This window comes from Anopheles marshallii, chromosome 2, assembly GCF_943734725.1.
Source record: "Anopheles marshallii chromosome 2, idAnoMarsDA_429_01, whole genome shotgun sequence".
NCBI classification, from domain to species: Eukaryota; Metazoa; Arthropoda; class Insecta; order Diptera; family Culicidae; genus Anopheles; species Anopheles marshallii.
The window spans coordinates 77,620,141-77,644,077 of NC_071326.1; the positions used below are offsets into that span (position 1 = coordinate 77,620,141).

Consider the following 23,937-nt stretch of genomic DNA (forward strand, 5'->3'; position numbering starts at 1 on the left):
GAATTATTTCTCTGATAGGATTCAGCGAACAGTGGCCCTCCCGAGCCAGTGGAGGTAGCCGGACCGAATCCTACACGCAACGCCGAACCGCTCATCGCCGCTCGTCCGGACGTCACCGGTGACGCAGACCATGCGAGCGCGATCGCAACTGCCGAAGATATTGACGATACCGGCGAGCTGATGGAGTTGATTGCAAATCAAATGGAGATCTGACTATAAAGCTTCACACTCCCATGTACGGCCTTCTCAGCGGCCTTCTTCCTACATCCTTCCTTTCCATCTTTAGCTATTCGGGCTAAGCACCAGTGTGACCCGGTGCATGCGCCCTCTCCGCCACTGCGGTTGGTGTGTCAGTGTGACGGAGGTCAACCACGCCACCGGGCAAAAACCGATACCGTTCCAGCAGACGAACAATCCATATACTACAAACTACTAGTGCTATTTCTACTACTTATCGCTACTGTTTAATACTAGCCGTGTGGAGAGAACGTTGGACCGGAACCGTCTAGCTGGGGGATTGGAGACTATCGAACGAACTTTGCCCACATGTTTGGCAACCCAACTACGTATTATGGTCAATTTCGTATCAACCGCATCGCGAGTCAACGTTAGCATCACGATAAGAGATACTTTCCCCGTGACGATAAGACACAGTCCCAGGAATAACTCATTTTAGAAACTCATTTAAGCTTAAACAGAAACGAATAGAAAACGTCCCCCAAGCAGTACGCAATGCCAGGCAACAAGGAAACTGTGCTATACTTAAGGCTTATTCAAATCTTCATAATGAGCGATTCTAAATGGGAAGTTTAAAGGCACACCATACAGAGTTTTGCGTTTTTGAAACGTATAGAACGATATTATATAACGCACGCACACACCTACACACAGTCGGATTGGAATTCGTTTTGTGACAACTTCAAGCTGGGTCACGTTGGCTCATTGAGCTGAGCGAACCGCTCGCGCGTTCGTTCAATCTTGGGCGCTCGTTTGAACTTTGAGCTGCTCCGAGCGCGCTGAGCTCGCTCAGTTAGTAGAGCTGAGCGAATAAGGTAGTTCCATTGCTTACGACACTAAGTGACAGCATATTAACACAACGCCTAACAGAAAAAATACGGATGGGGAGTACAATACAGCCAACTTGATCTTGAATGTCCAAGGATAAACGATTTCACGATTTTAGACGTTCAACATACTTATCGTTGTGACGCTGAAGATGGAAATGAAAGATGCACTTAGAAGCAAGTGAGAAGTGTTGGTAGCAGAAAATGGTCGGGAGTTACAGAAAGCAAAACAAAAACCTACTCTGGGAAGAATGGATAGTGCTTTTGGAGAGTTTCGGACATGCGGTATGTCATTACATTACATTGCAAACACAGTGCGCGGAGCGCCATGTGCCGAAGAAGAAAAATAAAAACATACAGCAAGGAACCATATACTTTATCTAAGCTAGTCAAGGAACAAAACAAGCTACCCGTGTGGGAGGTAAGCAGCTAAAGCAGATTAAAGAAAAAAGAAAACTTAAGCTACTAGTACTATACTATACTACTCACACAAAACGACTACCTACTGCTTTACAAAACACAACAAAACAATGGTATTCAATGGTGACACAGTAGCTAACGGAGATGATAATGAAAGCGTTTAAATGCTCCTAAATATGAAACTACTAATAGACTAGCCAGAAATGTGGGGGAAGACTGGAGAAGTACGGTGGGAACTTGTCTAATCCTCTCTCAACCGCGGTGAAGATACACCTTTGAAGCAAGAACTAAACGCAACTAAAAACCTAAGACCCTTACCAAACTAACATGAAGGATAGCACGTGTGCAAAATTTAGTCTAATTGCTGCCATTTCACACCCGTTTCCGTAGTAGTGATGATGTCCGTTGCGCGAGTACATACGATAAGGTCAGCGTTTAAGAAAACAAATCACAGTTATAGTGCAATTCGTATCAGAGTAAGGGTTAGGGCATATACGCACTCGTTCGGCAATGCGAGTGTGCTAAGCGCGTGGCATCCATGTTTGAAAGCTTTGCTTTTGCTATTTTCCTTCATTTGATGAGGCTAGTATAATGATTGTTTTATAAGGGTTTTCGCTTGCTGCAACAGTTTTATAACAGTGACGGTGTACGAAAAAGACTCCCACAGAACACTACAACAGCATAAGCAAAACGGTAAACATGCTGGATGCTATGATAAACCGTAGTATATGACGAAATATAAATCAAAACAGGAACTGGCGCACTCCTACACAGCGATGCGTTATGCAAACAGGGGGGGAAATAAAGGTGATGTTCTAAAAAATTATCACAAAACCCAAACTAATATGCAAATAATCGACGAATCACGAACGCTTATTAGTTTTATTGCCTAAACATTGAAGAGAAGCGGACGGACCCCCATTCATTGACACTTTGGTAGTACACAATGACTACTACAGGAGAAGGTAGTAATAGACTAAATAAGTGTTTGGGAAGGACAAGCATTATTTTCCCTAGTTAAACATAATCTTGATTTTTATAGAATAATCAAAACTCATGAACAATGTTTCTCTTGCTTAAGCTAAAATTGATAGGTTGATCGGTTAATTTCTCCCAGAAAGGATACTACAATTTCATTACTATCACCGTTTCGATTTGCTGTAATGTATCACTAGTTCACAAGAACGGGAAGTTCTTTCACGTGCGTTTGTAGCGGGTAGTTAGTGTCTTCACGAACATGCGGCTTCAACTTTCGACGGGTGGGGGCAGGGCTTTGACTAGTGACGCAGCACCAGAGGCTGCGTACTAACCGAAACGATTATACTCATACATATGCCTGGTCTTATGAGGAGGTGGGTCGCAACGAATAGGGAAGGTCGTCATCGTCCGGTAGCTCAAGATGTGACGTTTGTTGCAATTGTTTCACTAGTCCATAATTAGATAAACAGGCTATTAAATATCTAAACAGCAAGAAGTACACAAGCACACACAAACACAATCTTATTAACAAACGAACGACATACTCAAAGTTAGACATTCGTAGGGTTCTACACTGACATCTGATGATATTCGCCGAGTATCCAAAGGGCATTAGGTAAGGAAATCAAAACTTATACCGAGCGAAACCCGGAGAACCCCTGCACATCTACTCACGAAAGGCAAGGTGTTTCCCTTTGTTTTGTTGCTTTCGTTTAACGATACTACCGTAAGTACAATGTGTGTTTAAACAAGAGGATTACGTCACGCATACAACAAACATAATGAATCAAAATCATCTATACTAATTGAATCAGCAAACACGGTAAAACAGTAAGAGCAGGCAAAGAAAACAAAAAACCCAAAATACCAAACGAAAGCTTTTAAACAAGGTACGATACGATGCTTGTGTAAAGTAAAAGATACTTTTCTCAATTTCCTACTAAACGGAGAGCTTAGCAGTTGAGCAGGGACGCATTTTGGGCAAGGTTGGTGTGCGTAAGGACCGTGATTTTTGCAGTCTATTAAACACTCACACATAACGTAACTACCGTAACTGGCCGTAACTGGCACTTTGACGAAGACGTGCGAACAGGAGAAAAAAAGTTGTAAAAAGAAGGAAAAGAACATAAATAAAGCGAAGGGCTCCTTTTCAAAATTTCACACTACCGCGAAACACACTACTAAGGGCAAAAACAAGAAAACAAGGAACAGGCTAAACGCAAAATTTGTAATAAAATACCGCTTAAACATTGGAAAGAGAAAAGGGAAAGAGAAAAACATAAAACAAAACAAAAAAAAAACAAAGCTTGTGCAAATATTATACAGTGCTAGTCGTTATAGTTGTTGCAAAAAAAAAGAAAAGGAAAGGAAGAAAAACGGTAGAATTAATAATATGATCATGAACAATGTAAGAAAACAATGTAAAGGAAGTGTTTGAGAGCTTTGGCATTATGGAAAGGAAAGACAGTGTAATCAAATCGCAATAAGGCAGCAAATGTGTGACGCAGAATCGTTACTTGTACATGTAAAAACTGTAATGGAACTGGGATGGGCGTGAATTGGTGTACGAATGTGTGTTGTAAAGTGCGTGGGATGAACACGGAAAGGGAATAATAGACAGGGTAGGTGCGATGGAACGGAAACACAAGCTAAAATAACCAAAGTGAAGCATACAACAGCAGCAAAACGAGCAAAATGTGAACATAACAACCGCAAAGTAGATAGCACAGTGCCATCAAAACTAGTTGCAAACTAATACAAAACCCCGTTTGCGTAACATTGAAATAGAAAGAAATAAACGTTCACCGGCATTTAGTAACACACACACGCAAATAACAAATAGTAACAGATAACACTCCACCGTCAAGCCATTTTGCATGGTGTGAGTGTATGCATTTGGGGGAAATAGGGAATCTCAAACCACGGCAAGTGAATTAATAGCAGCAACGTAACGCTAATTTGTAAAATTGTGCAGAGAAAAAAGAACCCAATGTTTTTTTTTTGTAAAAATGAAGTAAAAAATGAAACTGAACCTAATGACCGATGTGACCGGTAACACATAGTAACGTTTCCGTTGGTGCTGGGACGACCGTAAACGACTGTTGCTCCCGTCCTCTCAGCCAACGGGACCGGGTAGCTTCGCGGATATGTGTTTGTGTTGCGAAGGAGGGAAATAATATACAATTTCGAAATACACGCCATTGAAATTACGTACCGCTGTTTTGAGGTTTAGTAGTGCGTGGTGACAGTATCGCAGTAGGCTGGTAGGTATACGCACACTCACAATTCAACCGTGATCTAGTTTGCAGGTGGTACTTGTGCAGACAGAGAAACATCCAACAGGTGTGATGAATTTTATCCCGTACCGTAGTAAAAGTGTTCCTCCGTTGGTGGCTGGTTTACCAGCGGTAGTACGTGGTCGTGATGTGAACCGAAATGAGCGATCGATGCCCTACAGTCGAAACAGATCTTTGTCTGGTTTTCAACATGAATCCAGCATCCCTAATGTTGCTGGCCAACCCGATCGTACCGGAAGCAACGCTGGAAGAGACGGCGCTTACGTTATTGTGGTACTTGCCGAGGGTCGTGGGCATGCAGCTCTCGAGGTCGGTTTAGCAGCTATAGATGTTACTTCGCCGCATCTCAAGATCACACAGTACGGTGATAACTTTTGGTACTCCGTTACGCTTACGACGCTGCACAGTCTCGATCCGACAGTGGTTTACTTTTCCGAGCACGCATTAGCCAACGGGACGTCGTATCTTCCGAAACTGATACATCAATTCTTACCGCAAACAAAGGTGCTTGGTTTGGGAAGATCGTACTTCAATGATAGTATCGCTGAGAGCTACATGTCCCAACTGTGCAGCCGTGATTATGCCAGGCTTCGAGGATTGATCCACAACAAGTACTACGGAATGGCTTCCTGTGGCGCATTGCTAAGACACTGCATGGAGACGGCCCTGCTGCAGATTGCTAGCCGTACGCTTAAGTTGAGTTACATCGACAAGATGTCTACGATGACGATGGATGTGGAATGCATTGGGCAGCTGGAACTGCTAGGACCGTTGCAGAAAGGGGACGAGAAGAAGTCACTGTTTGGGTTCATGAACCGTTGCATTACCTCCATCGGTAGGCGCCATCTGCGGGCAAATATTATTGAGCCATGGACGAGTCGAACGCGGTTGGAGATGCGCTTGAAGTGCATACGGGAATTGTTAGGGCAGCCGACACTTCTTCAGACTATACGCCGAACTTTGACTGAGGTTAAGGATGTTGGAGGATTGCTCAAGCTATCGGTGGACATTGATCGAATGGTAAGTTGTTGGGTGAAAGGAAAAAAGACATTACAAGTCCATAATAGAATGCTTCTTTGTTTTCCAGAAAACAACTCATCAAAATACAATTCATATGCTCAATCAAGCATCAAGCCTTCGGAACGTGCTGAAAGTAGTGCCAAAGCTTCGTGATCTGTTGCGAGATATCCACGCTGAGTATCTCAATGATTTGAAACAAACGCTCGAAGAACCGGCGTACGCTGATCTGCTCACGAAGATATGCGAAGTGTTGGACGATAGCCCAGTCGAGCGAAACACAACCTACAATAGACTTTTCCTTGTCCGTGGCAAAATCAATTCCATACTGGACCTGCTTCGGTCCTTATACTCCGGAGTCATAGACGAGATTCGTCAGTACGTGGCAGAGCTAAGCCTGGCAACCCGGATGCAGTTAAAGTTACACCATTCCAAACAGAACGGGTTCCATTTGATGTACGTGCTGGCGAACGATGAGGTGGACAATGTGGCGGAACAGTTGAGCCGAAACTTTCAGATACTAACACGGAACGGTCGTCGGTATACACTCTCCAACGGACGGTTGATGGCGTTTAATGACAAACTAGCTTCAGTTGGGAAAGAAATCGACGAAATTAGCTACGGGATTATTCGCGGTCTGATCGAGAGCATCCGCGATAGTATAGACGCGGTGTATAACCTGGTAGGATGTTTAACGGATCTGGATGTCGTGCAGGCACTGGCAACCGTGAGCCAGGGGAAAGAGTTCTGCGAGCCAAGCTTTGGCGAGGAGACAAAGATTGTTTCCGGAAGACATCCGCTACTGGAAAGCTTCTATGGTGATCGAAAGATTGTACGAAACAATGTGGTAAGTTGGAAGTTTATTGTAGAGGTACATTTGGACATTAACTTCTGCTTTTACTTATTTTAGATCTCCACCCCAGAGTACAATGTGTTTATCGTTACGGGCCCGAATATGAGCGGGAAAACGGTGTACATGAAAACGATCTGCATTTTACAGATTATGGCCCAGCTGGGTTGCTACATTCCGGCAGCACATGCTCAGGTACGGATCGTGGACCGTCTGCTAACCATATTCGGCGAAGCAGACAATCTTCAGCAAGATGATACAGAGTCTTGCCAGATGTACAACAAGCTGCAATTTGTGCGCCACTGCCTAACTGCGAACAGTTTGATCGTGATCGATGAACTGTACGGTGACACTCATCTTCCCGATACAACCAATACCAAGTGGGCACTACTTGAGCGCATCATTGACCACGTAGGATATGCTGGGGAACGTCGGCAGAACGCAATCGTACCGACGCTGGCATGCATTCGGAAACCGTTCATTTTCATAACGACACACTGTATGGATCTGTTGCGACCGCTGGAGGTACATCACAACGTGTCACAGCTCTGTTTGCAAACGGAAACCGTCCAGGTGGACGGTGTGGAGCGACTCCGGTACAAGTACGTCGTCGTCGAAGGACGCACGTCGGTTAAAAGCTACGGACTGTCACTCGCACGTACCGTCAACATCCCAAAGGATGTGCTAGACCGTGCTGAGCAACTGTGCCGTGGGGACTTAAAACAACATCTTGCCGAATGTGCCAACAATAATCGATCGCACAATCGTACCGGTAATCTATCGACGACCACCACAAACCACACCCTATCGACGCAGGGAAGCTTTAATGAGTTTTTCAAACTGTTCTACCACATATACGGCAAGGTAGCGCATAGTCTACGTAACGCCGAGGATGTACAACAGCATCTAACCGAGCAGCTCGATCAGTTTCTCGCTTCCGTACCGGAAGAGGTGCGAGAATTTCTCCGGGTAACGCCCCTGGAGCAATTGCTTCAACTTGACGCCTGACGTTCGTGCCGGCTGTTGTTGATCGCGTGCTTTACTGCTGATGCAAGTATTTGTTATTTGTTTTCGCCATTTTTTTTTCTCATCAGGGTCATGATACGACGGGTCGAATAAACAAGTGTTTAGTAGCGTAATTTAGTGCTGACCCCTAAGCTGCCGCCATCGTTCCTACTTCAATCCTGCGTTACATGCTTTAATCCACGTTGGAGTTGTTTTTCTCATGGCAGCCTTGGCATGTATCGCGTCTTTGGAGGAGTGTCTAGACTGTCAGGCGGACGGCGATGAATTCATTCGAATGATGGCGAAATACATTGATTGAGTTGTTTATTGGTCGGTCGAGAACATTGATGATTATTAAACTGAAAGGAGAAAGTTCAAGCCATTAGTTTAGTTTAGGTTTTTGAGGTTGGAATGATATTTAAAAAGAGGATTTATACGTGTAGATGGAAAGATTCGAAAATATTTAGCAACTAGCAACAACATTCAATCCGCCTTCGTCGTCAGCATAGAAACGGAACTCGAAGCAGCTCCAATTGAAAGCGATGATCATGAGCTTCAATTTAGCCATAAAGCAAACCGGGCGTGCAAATGCGCGGTTTTCATTATTCCGTTGCGTCTTTCAACGCGCTAGAGTTACCCTTTGACCATGATCATGCCTTGTCGAGAACCATCCGGAAGAATGGCGGGATGGTATATATGTTTACTACTGGACAATACTTTAATTCTCCACAGCAAAAAAATACAGAATTTAACGATGCGTACACAAATCCAGTTGCATCCGGAACAGCTACGGTTAGCAACGGTACTCGGTGCCCTTTTTGCTCCGGGTTATCGGTTAGCCAAAATTACCGAAGTCGAATGTTGCTCGGTGTGCTCATCACATGTGGGCAAATTTGGCAAAAACCGGTCCATTCCGGAACGGTTGCGTTGGGTCCCGAAAATCTGCTACCCAGTCTGGCCATGTTTTGCTGAACCAATTTCACGTGATGATAACGAACCTCGACCCGTGAATGCGTTGCTAGCGTAGTGTTGTACGTTCGCAGCGGAATGGCGAAGCAGAATTCCGTCGTTAACAAGTGAAACTGGAGTCGACAGTGAGATATATTGAATTGCACTTGAAACTCAATGAAGGAAACGTTTACCTCGTCACCGGTTTCCCTTGGCGAACATTGGCGTCCTCGGCAACACCCGCTACCGGGCTATTTCTCTTTCGCTTCTCTTGGAACTGGATCGCTATCACGCGCGGTTACTCTTTACAAAGGGAAACAAGTTTCCGAGGGCTCGGCAGCACAAGTACACGCCTGGAAATAATAATGAACGCTATTACTTTTTCCACTTTAAGTAATGATCAATATAAATTCACTATTTTATACTCACTCATCTGGTTTAGCTGATTTGAGTGCAGTATTTTGAAAGACTATACTATTACTATTTTTACAATTTTTTGAAATTGTTCTAGACAAACTGTTACTACATAACTACTTATCCAACGAGCGTTTTCATTTATTGCCGGAAGTGTATATCATCCACAACTCTGTCTGTGCGCCGTCCGGTGTTCGAGTTGATGAGAACTTGGTCTCCACTGTTGTCGAGACGGCTATTTCAGGCAAACGCATAATACTCGTCAGCCTACTGCAGGTTGGCGAATAGCACACAAACGCAAATTTGCCGATAAAGCGCGTGAATGTGACACATCCAGTAGGCGCATTGTTTTGACAGAAAACAGCTGATCGTGGCTCAGTTTCGCACAGATCGTGCAAGTATGCGCGCGGCTTTATCAATACGCAACTCGATCGCAAAAAGATTAGTTCATAATCGTTTAGTTCCCGATCGTAAACGAATGGGTGCGATTGCCTCGTTGTGGGTGAAGTGATTTTTAGTGGAAAAGTGCTGTTTATTATCTTCAAACGGCCTCTAATGCTTCCCAACTTTAGAGCGATTTTCTACCGTCATCAACCCTTGGCCACTGTGAGGTAAGTTTTTGTTTGCAAGCTTCTCAGCGCACGCGGTCCACTGCTTGTTGTCGAATGTGCTGCATTGAAAGGGGATAACGAGCTGAACACAAACGCACTTGACGGTATAAGGCAATATATGCCGTCGATTAAATCATGCGGCCTTTACTGCCTCCGGAGAAAGCCTAATCACTGGGCCAGAAGTAGCGTCAAGAAGGAAAAAAAAACATCCATTGCAGCTTGTCTGTCAGAAAGCTGATCTTCATCACCGCATCGTTATCATGTTAGAAGTACGGGGCGGAATCTCCCTTCCAGTGAGAGGCCCGTGAAGTGCATCGCGATGCAGTTGTTTTCGTCTCGAATGTCAAGTGGATCGTATGTCGACCTCTTGTGCTACTTGATGCTCCAAGTGATTCGCTACCCCTAGCAACAGCCTATTGTGCCTGATCACGAAGGTGTTTGTTTACAGGCCCAGCAGGATCATTAATTGATGGGCGTGTTCCACCGTTGATGTACCAAATTATCCGCAATCAATTAAAGCACATCGATACCGCGTAGAACCGGTCGAAAGTCAGGTGGTGTTTCCCCAGCTGATCGCCAGTGCAACCTCGTGGCAACTTCGTCATTGCCCGCTTCCTTTTCTCAATCTGTTTTGCTGTACAGCCGGTTCCTCCCAATAACGGAGCTTGTTTACCGGACCGACCGGCGCGCTTATCGCGTAGAACTTCGGGCCTGCGCATGAGGAAGGGAATGGCAGAAACAGAGAAGAGGAAAAACACGTCACGGAACGCTTGAAACTTACGGCAGACGAGGTCGGGAGGGTCTTTGTTGTGCAGGCGAGTAGAGGTGTTGGAAGGAGGGGAGTGGTACGGCTCGGACCGGGACAGATCGGGACTGGTTTAAAGTGAATCTGTGCACCCGGGTCGGTGTCAGTTGTTTGCGAGAGATCGAACTACAAACGCGCGCGCCCTAAACACGTTGAAAGTAAATTTTGGAAATCCTTTCCAAACTGTAGTGAAAGAACCTGCCTGGTTCACTGGTAGAACATTGAAAAGAACGTCTGTGTCCGGTTGAAAAAACATAAAAGCCTTTGAGTGGTATAGAAGTACGCGACATCAAAGTCTCCACGTGAGAAAAGCTTCCGCACAAGGAACGGTCTTTGTGTGCCGCTGTAGTGAACGAAAGGAATATTAACATACTGAGCTATCTGAGATCTCTGCTAAAGCAAGGAAACTACTGTAGTACAGCAACCTTCAGCAGTAAAATGAATCGGTGAGCAAATTAGCATAAACTTTCCAAGGAGATCCGGAGTGGTGTGGACATTGACGTAAATGGAAGACCTCGCCAAGTGTATACTCGTCCGAGATCTTTGCGCTACTGCAAAATCAGTGCATGGAGCGGCATTTAGGTCATAGGAGTGTGGGCATGTGCGGGCAAACTATTCGAAACATAGGGTTTGTTTGTCCAACGATGGCCGATCGACATGCCTGACACACGCTGGAGGACATGTGTTGATGGTGTGCTTCTATCAGCTGATTCGACGATTGGTGGTGTGTGAGAAGGGCAAAAACAGCATCAAAGTTGGCTCGGCTGCCTTGTTGTCGATGATAAGGGCAGATTCGAGACAAACAAAACTGTTTGATAGACGAGCTGAATCCACAAGGCTAGAGACCTTGGGATATACGAGTGACTCGTGAGATGTTTTGTTGCCGAACTAGCATTTCGGGTGCATTTTGTTATTGCCATCAATTCTTGTAATCACAGTATACAATAACAACCTATTAAAAGAGTAAAAGTACGCCTTAACTGGTAGACAAACAACTGCCATATCCCCGAGAAAAAGCCTCGATGTTGACTCAGTCACAGCAGTTTGCCCATCACCGTACCACGTGCAGCAGCATCATGTTACATCAGCAATGGTTGTTTTGCCTGCCATGCTTACGAGTCTCGGTGGCTTCCGCCTTCCTCAACAAGACCTTATCGTTCAGGTCGGGAGAAGGCCCTCCCGCAAAGGGTGAGCCTACACACGCCCGGCCTGTTGCTACGCGTGATCATGCGGTTGAGGTACTTATCAACCATTGCAACCAGTTTTCAACTTTTCCTTTCGGGAATTCTGGCTCACGATCTGTTAATCTGGCACCATCTGGTGGAAGCCATCCACGCCATTGAGGCGCCCTTCTTATTCCTGGGTCGTTGTGGATTGAACAGAACTAACTTTACGAGCTCGTCCAATATCATACTCTTGCAGTGATAAGACTGTTCAGCCTTGTCCAATGTGTTGATGCGTAATGAGGTTATTGAACAGCTGGAGGAGTTTCTTTATTTGTAGTGTTTCTCCTAACGTGCTTCCTCTACCGGAAGGGGGATAAGAAAGACTTCATGTCTAAACGAGTCATATACGAGTATTGGAGCTTTGATACCGTTTCATTCGCGGCATCCGGGGTTTTCTTGCGAGCCTGACTCCAAATGCAAAGCGAAGTTATAGACGAAATCAAAAGTTTGATCGGATAACTGGCATTAGTAAAACAAGTAGCTGGCAAACGGTGTTTCTTTGTTATTCTGAAGTTAATCACAGCTAAAATGTAAATTACTTTATTTCCATTCTGAACCTAACTTACGAATTAGTGAACGTTTTTTTTAGTTGTTTCGCATAAAAAATAACTGCTATAAAACGGGTGTTATGTTACAGACTTTTATCATCCCTTTACCCTTTTCTTGATCGTTACAACAGTGCACAGCCGAAAAACGTGTGCAATGTAAGCTTCTACAAGCGTTTTCCTATTGTTTTTCGAGTTAACGATCTCAATTGGTTACTTTCTTCCTTTTTTTTTGTACCATAATTATAGCGTTACAACTTTTCCCTTCTCTCTGTGGAAGCGTTTACTGTTTTGCGTATGCTATTTCCTATAAAAAATGGCGACAAACGGGTGTGGTGGAAGGCCTGTACAAAAGTTTGGTTTGTGCTATCACATGTATTTGTTTAGACAGGAAAAAAAAACATAGAAATGTTTTCGCTTATAGAGTTTTGCCTTATAAAACGGTGGCTGTGTTGTGCAAAAAAAGGAATGAGCATAATAGCAAATCTCTCCCATGAGTTGTCTAGCGGCGATGGCCATGCTGCGCTGGGTGCGCATAAAGATTCTTACTTCCCCGTCCATCCTTTCCAGAATGAGCTGACCGAGGCGATGGCACTGGTCATGAGACTGGTTGCGCCGGCACCCGTTGGTTGCTGTAGATGATGGTAGTGCAATCCGGTGTGGCCGACCGTTTGCCGTCTTTGGTCCAGCGCGAGTGCCATCGGTGGGTACGGTTGTTCCGCCGTTACCGGTGAAAGATTGCTTGGAACCGCTTCCCATTCCTGGTGAAGGTTTGTTTCGTCTAAAAAGAGCCACACCTTTTCATGAAAGAGTTTTTTAAACATTGATTTTCGGTAAATAAACTTACCTTCCGAGTCCGAATCTTCGCCAATGTGCTGCATTAGCAGCTGTTCCATCGAATCGGAAAGACAGCTGTTTCGATCGGTTGGTCCACAGTGCCCTAGAACGGATGATTTTAGCAGACAGAGTACATTCTCGAGCGTGTGCGTCGGGTTCATGTCGTTTAACCGACAGCCTTGCGTGTGGCACAGGAACACAATGTCCGCATTCAATCGTGCCACCTTTCGGGCAAACTGTGCCTCCGACAGGGTTGTCGTACAGAAGTCTGCGTACGACACGCGGTATGGTAACCGAACGTCCAGATAGTATCCGAGCAGCGCCACAAGCTGACTGGTGTACGTTAAGGCTGCCGCGATGGTGTGTGCGGGATTGTGACTTCCTACCCTAGTGCCACCTGCACCAGGCGAAGAAGATACTTCCATAGTAGAAGTGGCCGTAGAGGTGGCACCAATCACCGCACCACCATCACCCGTGGCCCAATCGTTGTAGGCCGAGTAATTACCCGTGCCGGGAAGGGCCGGTGCTATTATTACGTGCTGTACCTCCCCGAAACTATCCTGCAATACCCACTGGCCACGGACGTACGCTGTGCGGGTGGCTTCGGAAATTTCATTTATCGTACTACGGGTATTGCTTAGTCCCGTACCACCTGTCGAGCTTCCGCTAGCGGTGCTCGCCGTACTGCTGCTTCCCGCCAAGCTACTCCGGCTGACGATCGTTTGCGTGATCGGGAAGATGATCCGTACGAGCTGTTGCACCTGATCGCGCTTCAGCTGACACAAACGCTCCTGCACTGCCGTCAGCTTTGCCTTGCGGTGCTCACTTTCCTCCATCTTGCCGGCCACAAATTCGCTGAGCGTCTTCACCTTATCGTCGTACCGAGGCAACGTGATGCGCAGCTTGCGAATCGCGTCACCTAGATGACGTTGTTTCAGCCGCAACTCCTCGATGGCGATGCGCTTCAGCTCGATCGTTTTCCGTATGATGTTCGCTTTGTCCGACCGTTGCTTAATCTCACCCGTCAAACGACCCGCCTGGTGCAGCTTTTCCAGCATCGTTGCGCCTTTGCTTTCGAGCGTAGCGTTGGCCGTCCGCAGGTTTCTCAAGCGCTGCTGTTTTTCACCGAACCGTTCCGGCAGTTGACAGCAAACGTCGTTCACGGTGTGCAGGAAGTCTCCGTGACGTATGCACCATTTGCAGTGAAAGTGACGGCGGTGGGCACCGCACAAAGGGCATCGCAGCGTACTTTCGCCACCGATGCCACCGATCTGGAAGCTGGACGTGGAAAGCAGATCACCGTCATGCATAGCGTCCACAGCTTCCTCATCCGCATCGCCATCGTGCGAGTAGGTTATGTGAAAGTTTTCCGGAGCACCGCCAGAATCGGACGTCAGGTTGCTGGTGCAAACTGCCATCAGCAGTGGTGGTGATGTCGTTGTAGTTGGATTGTGTATTGCGTCGTCTCTACTCTGCTCAGTGGTGGAGCTCTAAACACGTCTGCGAGCGATGATGGCAACTGTTTGTGTTACAGACGAACCTTTCACAGACTACCGTTTATAGTGCCCTGTTATAGTCAACTACAATCGACACCATTCGTGAATGAGTAATGTATGCCGTACCCGTAATCGCTCCACTATATTTCACAAACTGGCGAGCAACTGTCAGTCTTTGCACAACAGCGATTCACGAACGCAAACCTTGCACGGACACACTGGACAATAATGGTGTGTTGCTGATGGCTGGTATTCAATAAACAACAGGAAGGGGTATTTAATACCACCGTGAGACCGAGCCAATGTTTCATCAGCCAGCAGAAACGAACGCTTTTCTTTGTTTACTTCGCACCTCTCAGCTGATAGCCTTTGACAGCTGTCTTTGGAGCATGCTCGCAGAGTACGGGATTGTTTGCTTATTGCAATTTAAATTAACCGTTAAAGTTGAAAGTTTTCAAAAGGGATTGAAACTTTAGTTGTTGAATATTTATTTATATTTTTTGGCAGAATAATTTTAAGTGGAATAATGTGTTGTTTTTTTTATTTTTTTTTCAGCGCACTTTTTGGAAGCTTGGTAGCCATCTCCGCCACGGAGAGCAGCCGTGGTGTGAGCAGCCTTGCCGGTGCTGGAGAACCACTCGAGCCGGTCGTTGTCGTTGGAAGGCGCAACAGTTTGCCACCGGCACCGCCAATCTTCAAGCCTATCGTCCCGTCGAAGCTGAACGCTTTGGCGACGCGCAACGGCGGCCAGCTGCATCTTCACACACAGAACGGCAACGGCATGACCAACGATCGTCCTGTTGAACTGTCGAAGCGAACCACCGAAGCGAGGGAGTCGCTGAAAAAGGCCCAAATTGTGTGCTTCGATGTTGATTCGACCATCATCACCGAGGAAGGAATCGATGAGCTGGCACAGTTCTGCGGTAAAGGCAGTGAGGTGGCTGCACTGTACGTGACTTACGACTCCTCTTCCGACATTTTTTTTTATAATCTTCCTTTTTCGCATCGCTCGTTTGTTACAGGACGAAGGAAGCGATGGGAGGTAGCATGACGTTTCAGGAAGCGCTGAAACGCCGCCTGGACATCATCAAACCGTCGCAGAGACAGATCCGCGAGTTTCTCAAAACGCACCCATCGACCATTTCGGCCGGAGTGAAGGAGCTGATCGAGCAGCTGCGCAAGAATAATGCCGAGGTGTTTCTGATCAGCGGTGGTTTCGATTGTCTGATCGAACCGGTTGCGGACGCGTTGCAGATTCCGCTGTGCAATCTGTACGCGAACAGATTGTTCTTTAACTACAATGGCAGCTACGCTGGGTTCGATACGGCTCAGCCCACTTCGCGATCGGGCGGCAAAGGTGAAGCCATCAAGATGATCCGCAGTGTGATGGCCGGTGGAGCTGGCGCGGGATCGGAAAAGGTGGTCGCTATGATCGGTGACGGTATGACTGATTTGGAGGCTTGTCCACCGGCGAACATGTTCATTGGTAGGTGTAGGAAAATGGAAACTAGCCTGAAATAGTGGTTGTGATTAATTTACTTGCTATTTTTATGGTGCCCATCTACAGGTTATGGTGGTAATGCCGTCCGGGAAGAAGTGCAGAAACGAGCGACCTACTACGTGACCAACTTTGCCGATTTGCTCTGGTGATCGTACAACGGATGTCCTACTTTATCGCCGGATTAATTCACATCACAATTCATTCTTGTTTCAATAGCGTTAGAAATATTCGCTACTCGTCTTTGCTGTACATAGTTAATTTGCTAGTGCTAAGAATTATTATAAATTATAAGCAATGTTAAGTTGAGTTATTGTAGCACGTTTATCGATAGGTAGAGTATTGTTTGCTTGCCATCAACAATTATAATAAAATTGTATAAAGGAACTTTAATTAAGTGTGTTTTTAATGAAGTTATTCCGGGTGTCTGGTCGATGTGGAAGAGATGTGGAGGCAGTTGAACCGCGCAATAATTGATGGTGTGAGTTTTCCAGTACAAGCTCGAGAACGAAGCATTCATTGAAATAAAATATCGAAAGAGTTACTTAGTATAATTGGTTCACAGATGTATAAGGATTAATATAGGGATATTACCATTCCCACTGCTACATAAGATGAGAGATTACAACTGGTACCGTTGATAAGAGATCTTATAACAAAACAAGGTTCATTATCTTTAGTTAATTCGATGCCGTTTTATTATCAATTAAAGATTAGTTCACAGTCCACAGCTGATGTGCCCTCAGTTTGAGTGAGTGACTCAGCGCAAGATGAAACAGAGAGAAAACTGAATGATGGACGAATAATGGTGCATTCCTTTCGGTGTGTTCCCATCCACTAACACACTCCCATACGCACGTTTTGTATCCGTCCCGGATGACTTCTCCGCGGTCAGTATTTTTTACACCCGCTGGTAGAGATACAGGTAGCCGAGCTCTTTGGGTGGATTCTGCGAGATCGCCACCTTATTATCGTTAAAGATGACCCACTCGTCGTCCTTCAGGATGTGGCAAACGTAATGGCCGACCTGGGCCGAGGGGCCCATGTGGGAAATGAATGCAACGAGTTTATATTCTAGTGAAAGAGAAGAAAAAAACATGTTGTAAAGCCAAAGCTGAGTGAATATAAAGTGAGTTCGGGTACGAGTGATACTTACTGCCAGTTCCGTCACGGTATGATGTTCCCTGCTTGCTTCCAGTAGCTCCACTATCGCATCCTGCAGCGGCTGCCGCCGTGGCAACACTATCGGAAGTCGCATCATCTATCGCCATGCTGTCCAGTTCGTCCGTATGCGAGAAGATCCAATCGACGGCCCGTTCCGTGTTGTTGCCCGTTTCCTTCAGCGCTTTCGTCGCTTGCCGGTCTGTGAATCCCATGCCCATCAGCATCTCGAGCCCAACCGGATCGGGTACGAAGGCGGCACTGCCTGCCCCACCAGCCGTACCACTCTTACCGCCCGTACCGGGCGGTACGAACGGGCTGGCAAAGTCCGAATCGGCAATGTGTTCCACCATCCACTGCGTGGCAGGTTCGATGCCGGTGTTCTTCGTGAAGAAGATGGCACGTTTGCAAGCCTCCGGTGGGAAGCCCATACCGAGCAGCTGATCCATCACTTCCGGATCCATCGGGGGCGGTGTCGGTTCACGGCCCGCAATGTCCGGTAGCTCTTCCTCGTTCGGTTGCTTCCCGGTACCGCGCAGCATTTCTAGATCAAGCACCTCCGGGATGTCGATCGCGACGTCCAGCTTCAGCGAGGTCCAGTCTTCCTTCAGTGTAAACTTCTTCAAATGCAGCATAAGGTAATCGGGCATGGAGGCGAGCTTGGTCGTCTTTTTGGCCGTTGTCTTCGCGCTGATAGCGGTGCTGTAGAATTGTTCCACCAGCTCTGGCTGTGCGAACGTATCCAGACAGGCAGCAAGCGTTATTTTCGGCCGCACCAGCGCGTCCGGATCGAGCCGACGGCCTTCGCGTTCGGCCGCGGCCCGTTCTGCCTCATACAGCTTAACCTCGTCGAGGTTGGTTGCTTTTTGAAGCGGAATTTGTAGCGGCAGGCACCATTCATCCCGCCGGTTGTACATAACCTTACCGCTCGAGCAACATTCGACCCGATCCTCAATGCAGAAGCGCAACGCTTCGGCCGGATTTTCCTGGTGACGGCTGTGCTTCTGCAGCATGCTAACCATATGTAAGAAGAATTCCTGTGCGTCCTGCTGCTGCTTTGTGGAGAAGTCTGGATGACCCTGACCGATGAGGGCTTTAAACATGGTTGGTGCAATTCCACACAACGAATCCGCACTATCCAGACTATTATCCGATAATCCACTGTAATCTCCACTGCACAATCCGGTGCCTAACTTTGCCCTAAGAGAAACAGAAAAACGGTAAGGTTAGTAATCCTTCCAACAGCTTCACATTACGACACGATTCTTACATCTGCACGTTGAAATCGTTGGCCGGATCCGCCGGAAAGGTATCGTAAATCGCTTTCGAACCATCGACAAACCGGCGGACAAAGTCCGGAATGGTAAATAGGACCTGCATCACACTGTTCAGATAGCACGTGTTGCCCAGATTCTTCATACCAGTGTACCCTGGGCCGGCGATCGGTATAAGCTGGCTTCCACTCTCGCACAGGATGCCCCATTCACCGATCCGCTGGTTGAGATCCAGTTCCAGCTCAATCATGGATTTCTCCGTCTTCTCCATCTGGCCCACATTTATGCCCCAGTGAGCTAAATGCTTCACCAGGTTCGGATCCTCCACCATATCGTCCTCGCTGTAGCTGTAAACGTCGCCCTTGCCATCGGTCGTTATTGTACCAAGCTTAACCGCCAACGGGTAGTTTGTTTCCTTGTAGTGATTGACGGCGTGATCGTTTCCGCCCGAACCATCGAAGAACTTGCGGCCGCACATGATCGAACCGTCCGTCAGGTTGAGCCATAGGTTGTTGGTGAGATCGCATTTCTCACACTTCCATCCGGTCGGTGGAATCTTCTTGCCATTTTCCAGCTGTAACAGATCGGCGGCATGGGTCGATACCTGGCGGATTTCACCATCCCACGTACCGGCAAGCTGTTCGCGTTCGCGCTTCACCGATGCCGCTTCCGCTTTCAGAACCGCGTCCACCGCATTCTGCACCTGCAGCGGTAAGTCCTCGTTCGGGTAGTCCAACTGTGCGACCGTATCATCGAACACAACCACCTGGAAGTGTTCTCGATATTCGTACTTCTTGGTCTCTGCACCGGTGTATCCGCCCTCTACACCAATCGCCAGCCGGGTGATCTTTTTCTCCGGCCCATCCGTACCGGGTACCTCGCCAGCCGGTTCAGTGTCTTCGATTCTTTCACGCCGTAGATGGAGAAAAACTCGGTTCCCTGTCCGGTCCGCATAGTCCCGAACATGATTCACACCGAACCCAAGAAAGCTGGTCAAACTCACATACAAGCCGGTGTTGTATTCCGGATTGTCAAACGAGTATACGCATTCCTCCTTGAAGACGTTATCGCTAGCGCACGGCACTTTAACCTGGTCCAGGTATTTGCGAAGCACGTCCATGATGCTGTTTCGTTTCGTGATAATGTTTGCTTGCTGCAAAGAACGAAGTTTTAGTAGTTCTCGGAAAACAAAGCTAATTTTGCCTCCAAAACAGCCGCTTTATTCTATTGTGTCGGTTTTCTGCAGAATCACGAAAATAATAGATTCATTCGCATTCACTTTGACAGCGTTACTTGGCGGGAAGACAGGGTTGCTTCATGTACGAGTTGACGTAATTGGTGTTTACTGTCCGCCATCTTGCATTGTCAAGGCTCGTTCATTTGGCTTTAAAATTATAATTTGAACGAGAACAACGAGAAAAGTGCGCCGGAATAGAACACGAACTAATGTATAGGTGGTAAAGCTTTCAAAAATACCCTATAATGCAAAAACCAAAGGAGAATTTTTTTTTTTTTAAACGAATTGTCAGTTGGTGACAGCGCTGCTGTTCTGTTTTCTTGTCATGTCAGTAGAATAACACCAAAGCGAACAAGAAAACAAGAAGAAAACAATCGCACGTTGCGTTTTCTTGCACCCAAACCGGATTGCACCATACAGTTTTGGGAAAAGTGGATTGTTGCCAAAAACAGTTTCGTTTGGCTGTTTTCATCAGGACCCGGTGCCAGGACAGGTGTGTAAGGAAAAACGTACGAAATGCCACCGAAAAAGAAGGGCAACAAAAAGAACCAAGACTGGGACGATGACGATCAGTCCGAACAGTCGTCGATCGTGTCCGGAACGTCCGGGAAGTCGTCGAAAAAGAAGGGGGGCAAAGTTGACAACGTGGATTCTGACGAGGACAGTGGAGCACCAGCGGGTCGTGGAGCAAAGAAGGCACCTCCGGCGCCAGCACCATCAGGCAAAAAGGGCAAGAAGGGCAAGCGGAACGATGACGATTGGAGCGATGAGGAGGAACAACCGAAAAAGGGAGCGGTTGGAAGAAAAGGAGCCGATTCGGATGAGGAACAGGTGAAAGTACCGGTTCCAGCCAAACAAGCTGGCAAGAAGGAAGCGAAGAAAGTGGCTGCGAAAGGAAAGGGTAAGGGCAAGAAAGATGACGATTGGTCGGACAAGGAGGAAAAAGAGATCGATCTGCTGGTCGGTGGTGGTTCGGATGATGATGAGGATGATGACGATGGGGAAGACATGATGGCCGTAATGGCGAGCAAAAAGTCTGCCAAAAAGAAACATCCGAAAAAGGCTGCAAAGAAGACAGCGAAGGTACAGGATTCGGAGGAAGAAAGTGAAGAGGACGAAGATGTGTCGGATGTGGAGCCGGTTGTAAAGAAGGAACCACCCAAAGTGGAGAAACCAAAGGAAGAACCCAACGTGGTTAAAGAACCGGAACCAACACCAACACCAGCAGCAGTCGAACCGGAAAAGAAAAAGGATGAAAAACATACCAAGCAGGAGAAGGTGAAAGTGCCCGAACCGGAAAAGGTAGTTAGTGAAGAAGAAGCCGACACGGAAGTGAATGAAATGGCCGACAAGGTTGCCGATGAGTTGAAGCTGGATGATGATGGCGATGATGACGATGGTACCGGCGAAAAGGAGAAGAAACTAACACACAAGGAAAAGAAGAAGCTTAAAAAACAACAAGAGTTTGAGAAACAACAGGAAGCGATGCTACGGAAGGGTGGTCAAGGACATTCGGATCTGGACAGTAATTTCACGATGTCGCAAGCACTCAAAACGGGCAACCAGAGCAAACACATGGAACATGCGGTGGACATCAAGATCGAAAACTTTACCATCTCCGCCAAGGGTAATGATCTGTTCGTAAACGCCAACTTGCTGATTGCGAACGGGCGCCATTATGGGTTGGTCGGCCCGAACGGACACGGTAAGACGACGCTATTGCGCCACATCGCCAATCGTGCCTTTGCGATTCCGCCCAACATTGATGTGCTGCTGTGCGAGCAGGAAGTCGTTGCGGATGAAACGTCCGCGGTGGACACGGTGCTGAAGGCGGATGTGAAACGGACCGCGCTGTTGAAGGAATGCAAAGAGCTGGAAGAGGCGGTCGAGACGGGGAAGATCGAGTTGCAGGATAAGCTGCAGGAGGTGTACAACGAGCTGAAAGCGATCGGAGCAGATTCGGCGGAACCACGCGCCCGGCGTATTCTTGCCGGTTTGGGATTCTCTCGTGCGATGCAAAATCGACCCACGAATGCATTTTCCGGTGGATGGCGAATGCGTGTGTCCCTTGCAAGGGCACTTTTCATCGAACCTACGCTGCTTCTACTCGATGAACCGACGAACCATCTCGATCTGAACGCCGTCATCTGGTTGGACAATTATCTGCAGGGATGGAAAAAGACGCTACTGATTGTGTCTCACGACCAGTCCTTCCTCGATAACGTTTGTAACGAAATTATCCATCTGGATAACAAGAAGCTGTACTACTACAAGGGTAACTATACGATGTTTAAGAAGATGTACGTCCAAAAACGCAAGGAGATGATCAAGGAGTACGAGAAGCAGGAACGGCGACTGAAGGACATGAAGGCACACGGACAGTCGAAGAAGGCTGCCGAGAAGAAGCAGAAGGAAAATCTGACCCGCAAGCAGGAGAAGGGACGAACGAAGAACCAGAAGCCGGGTGAGGAGGATGATGGACCGGTGGAGCTGTTGTCGAAGCCGAAGGAGTACATCGTAAAGTTCAGCTTCCCGGATCCACCACCGTTACAGCCACCGATTCTTGGTTTGCACAGTAAGTAGAACGAACGGAACGTTCTTCAACACGACGACGAATCCCTTTCCGATCATAGCCGTAGCAATAGCATGCGGCAATGTCCTGGTAGTTTCTTGTGTTGAAAGCAATTAATACTAGTCTGTTTAGTCATAGAACATTATTTCAGCCAAATTCATACAATGATACGTTTAATTTCTTTTTCCAGATTGCCATTTCAACTTCCCGAACCAGAAGCCACTGTTCGTGGGTGCGGATTTCGGTATTGATCTGAACAGTCGTGTTGCCATCGTCGGTCCGAACGGTGTGGGTAAATCCACCTTCCTGAAGCTTCTGGTTGGTGAGCTCGATCCGGTGAAGGGTGAAGCGAAGCGCAACCATCGCCTTCGCATAGGACGTTTCGATCAGCATTCGGGTGAGCATCTGACGGCGGAGGAAACGCCGGCCGAGTACCTGCAGCGATTGTTTAATCTGCCGTACGAAAAGGCTCGCAAACAGCTCGGAACGTTCGGGCTGGCCAGTCATGCGCACACGATCAAGATGAAGGATCTGTCCGGCGGTCAGAAGGCCCGTGTAGCGATGGCCGAGCTCTGCCTGAACGCGCCCGACGTGCTGATTCTGGATGAACCGACCAACAACCTGGACATTGAATCGATCGATGCGCTGGCGGATGCGATCAACGAGTACAAGGGTGGCGTAATTATCGTCTCTCACGACGAGCGGTTAATCCGCGAAACGGACTGCACGCTGTTCGTGATCGAGGACCAAACGATCAACGAGGTGGACGGCGATTTCGACGATTACCGCAAGGAGGTGCTGGACAGTCTGGGCGAGGTTATAAACAATCCTAGCATATCGGCTAACGCTGCCGTCCTGCAGTGAGAACGTGTTTGTTAGGGGGTTGTTTGGCTGGTTATTTTATTGCTATTAAACTTACCGTACGAAGTCATTATTTTCCGGCAACAAACATATCGCTAAGCATGCATGTTTACTCCCCATCACTGTCCCTGGTGGACCGTGGTGGACCTTCTTTCCGATGACGAACACGACGATTCCATTCGCACACGCTCGACACACCACCGCCGGATGCTTCAAGAATGGGCCTGCGGAACGGTTGCACCTTGCAGCCAAATCGTAGCTGCTGTGATTTCTTCCTGCCGCCGAAACCACCCCCTAGGCGACGCGGTTTCCAACCCTCCAGCCGTCGTTCCCATTCCTCATCGACGAGAATCTCCTTCCCGTCGATGCTTACACCGTGCATTCGGTCGATCGCTCGCAGCGCCTCATCTCGACTGCTGTACTCAATGAATGCGTACCCGCGAGGAAGCCCGGTAATGATGTCGGTGACTAACCGAGTGTGAACAATTGTGCCAAAGGGTGTAAACTTAGAACGTAACTGTTCCTGCAATTAGAGAGAAACAAATGAATGAAACTATTCACAACCACACCGCACTGAAAAGAACGGGGCCCACTATTACCTCCGTGACTGAATGTGCCAATCGACCGATGAAGATCGTGTGCATCGGGTTGCCTTTCACCTTCCGATTCGGTCGGTAGTTGGAATTAATGGCGCGTACCAGCGCACGATCGTGCGGAACTTGGTCCGTTCCATCGATCGATCCGACCTGTACCGGGTCGTAAATATCACGCACATACTTTGACCAGCGCTTCGATTTGGAAGAATCTTCTGCAGAGTGCAT

At 47.4% G+C, this 23,937-nt stretch overlaps 6 protein-coding genes across 6 annotated transcripts; 3 read left to right on the plus strand and 3 right to left on the minus strand.

Annotated features, from left to right (window-relative positions):
* The first annotated feature begins 4,810 nt into the window (after positions 1–4,810).
* LOC128707611 (mutS protein homolog 4-like) lies at positions 4,811–7,634 on the plus strand. The gene is made up of 3 exons (XM_053802570.1): positions 4,811–5,779; positions 5,847–6,623; positions 6,687–7,634. Exons 1-3 carry the CDS (start codon positions 4,811–4,813, stop codon positions 7,632–7,634), a joined length of 2,694 nt encoding a protein of 897 aa, XP_053658545.1.
* A 1,914-nt stretch (positions 7,635–9,548) lies between these two features.
* On the plus strand, positions 9,549–16,163 carry LOC128710253 (phosphoserine phosphatase). Its single transcript, XM_053805299.1, has 4 exons — positions 9,549–9,604; positions 15,069–15,461; positions 15,536–15,999; positions 16,081–16,163. Exons 1-4 carry the CDS (start codon positions 9,549–9,551, stop codon positions 16,161–16,163), a joined length of 996 nt encoding a protein of 331 aa, XP_053661274.1.
* Positions 12,726–14,435, minus strand: LOC128710252 (beclin 1-associated autophagy-related key regulator). The gene is made up of 2 exons (XM_053805298.1): positions 13,028–14,435; positions 12,726–12,961 (listed from the first exon to the last, which is right to left on the minus strand). Exons 1-2 carry the CDS (start codon positions 14,433–14,435, stop codon positions 12,726–12,728), a joined length of 1,644 nt encoding a protein of 547 aa, XP_053661273.1.
* A 749-nt stretch (positions 16,164–16,912) lies between the features above and the next one.
* LOC128707522 (ubiquitin carboxyl-terminal hydrolase 5) lies at positions 16,913–19,566 on the minus strand. The gene is made up of 3 exons (XM_053802478.1): positions 18,443–19,566; positions 17,168–18,372; positions 16,913–17,085 (listed from the first exon to the last, which is right to left on the minus strand). Exons 1-3 carry the CDS (start codon positions 19,564–19,566, stop codon positions 16,913–16,915), a joined length of 2,502 nt encoding a protein of 833 aa, XP_053658453.1.
* Positions 19,567–20,191: 625 nt separating this feature from the next.
* Positions 20,192–23,119, plus strand: LOC128718884 (ATP-binding cassette sub-family F member 1). The gene is made up of 2 exons (XM_053812499.1): positions 20,192–22,258; positions 22,446–23,119. The coding sequence occupies exons 1-2, from the start codon at positions 20,200–20,202 to the stop codon at positions 23,117–23,119; spliced, it is 2,733 nt and encodes a 910-aa protein (XP_053668474.1). The 5' UTR covers positions 20,192–20,199.
* Positions 23,120–23,225: 106 nt separating this feature from the next.
* On the minus strand, positions 23,226–23,937 carry LOC128709060 (U11/U12 small nuclear ribonucleoprotein 35 kDa protein-like). Its single transcript, XM_053804046.1, has 2 exons — positions 23,716–23,937; positions 23,226–23,639 (listed from the first exon to the last, which is right to left on the minus strand). Exons 1-2 carry the CDS (start codon positions 23,935–23,937, stop codon positions 23,226–23,228), a joined length of 636 nt encoding a protein of 211 aa, XP_053660021.1.

What these genes read in the sequence shown, in the direction of transcription:
- LOC128710253 (XM_053805299.1), top strand. Translation starts at nt 9,549, where the DNA reads ATGCTTCCCAACTTTAGAGCGATTTTCTACCGTCATCAACCCTTGGCC. An exon ending in CAACCCTTGGCCACTGTGAG is followed by an intron (nt 9,605 to 15,068) that starts GTAAGTTTTTGT and finishes TTTTTTTTTCAG; the next exon opens with CGCACTTTTTGGAAGCTTGG. An exon ending in GGCAGTGAGGTGGCTGCACT is followed by an intron (nt 15,462 to 15,535) that starts GTACGTGACTTA and finishes CGTTTGTTACAG; the next exon opens with GACGAAGGAAGCGATGGGAG.
- LOC128710252 (XM_053805298.1), bottom strand. Translation starts at nt 14,435, where the DNA reads ATGGCAGTTTGCACCAGCAACCTGACGTCCGATTCTGGCGGTGCTCCG. An exon ending in CGAAGATTCGGACTCGGAAG is followed by an intron (nt 12,962 to 13,027) that starts GTAAGTTTATTT and finishes GGCTCTTTTTAG; the next exon opens with ACGAAACAAACCTTCACCAG.
- LOC128707611 (XM_053802570.1), top strand. Translation starts at nt 4,811, where the DNA reads ATGAATTTTATCCCGTACCGTAGTAAAAGTGTTCCTCCGTTGGTGGCT. An exon ending in CGGTGGACATTGATCGAATG is followed by an intron (nt 5,780 to 5,846) that starts GTAAGTTGTTGG and finishes TTTGTTTTCCAG; the next exon opens with AAAACAACTCATCAAAATAC. An exon ending in AGATTGTACGAAACAATGTG is followed by an intron (nt 6,624 to 6,686) that starts GTAAGTTGGAAG and finishes TACTTATTTTAG; the next exon opens with ATCTCCACCCCAGAGTACAA.
- LOC128709060 (XM_053804046.1), bottom strand. Translation starts at nt 23,937, where the DNA reads ATGCACTCTGCAGAAGATTCTTCCAAATCGAAGCGCTGGTCAAAGTAT. An exon ending in TGGCACATTCAGTCACGGAG is followed by an intron (nt 23,640 to 23,715) that starts GTAATAGTGGGC and finishes CTCTAATTGCAG; the next exon opens with GAACAGTTACGTTCTAAGTT.
- LOC128718884 (XM_053812499.1), top strand. Translation starts at nt 20,200, where the DNA reads ATGCCACCGAAAAAGAAGGGCAACAAAAAGAACCAAGACTGGGACGAT. An exon ending in ACCGATTCTTGGTTTGCACA is followed by an intron (nt 22,259 to 22,445) that starts GTAAGTAGAACG and finishes TTCTTTTTCCAG; the next exon opens with ATTGCCATTTCAACTTCCCG.
- LOC128707522 (XM_053802478.1), bottom strand. Translation starts at nt 19,566, where the DNA reads ATGGACGTGCTTCGCAAATACCTGGACCAGGTTAAAGTGCCGTGCGCT. An exon ending in AACGATTTCAACGTGCAGAT is followed by an intron (nt 18,373 to 18,442) that starts GTAAGAATCGTG and finishes TGTTTCTCTTAG; the next exon opens with GGCAAAGTTAGGCACCGGAT. An exon ending in ATACCGTGACGGAACTGGCA is followed by an intron (nt 17,086 to 17,167) that starts GTAAGTATCACT and finishes CTCTTTCACTAG; the next exon opens with AATATAAACTCGTTGCATTC.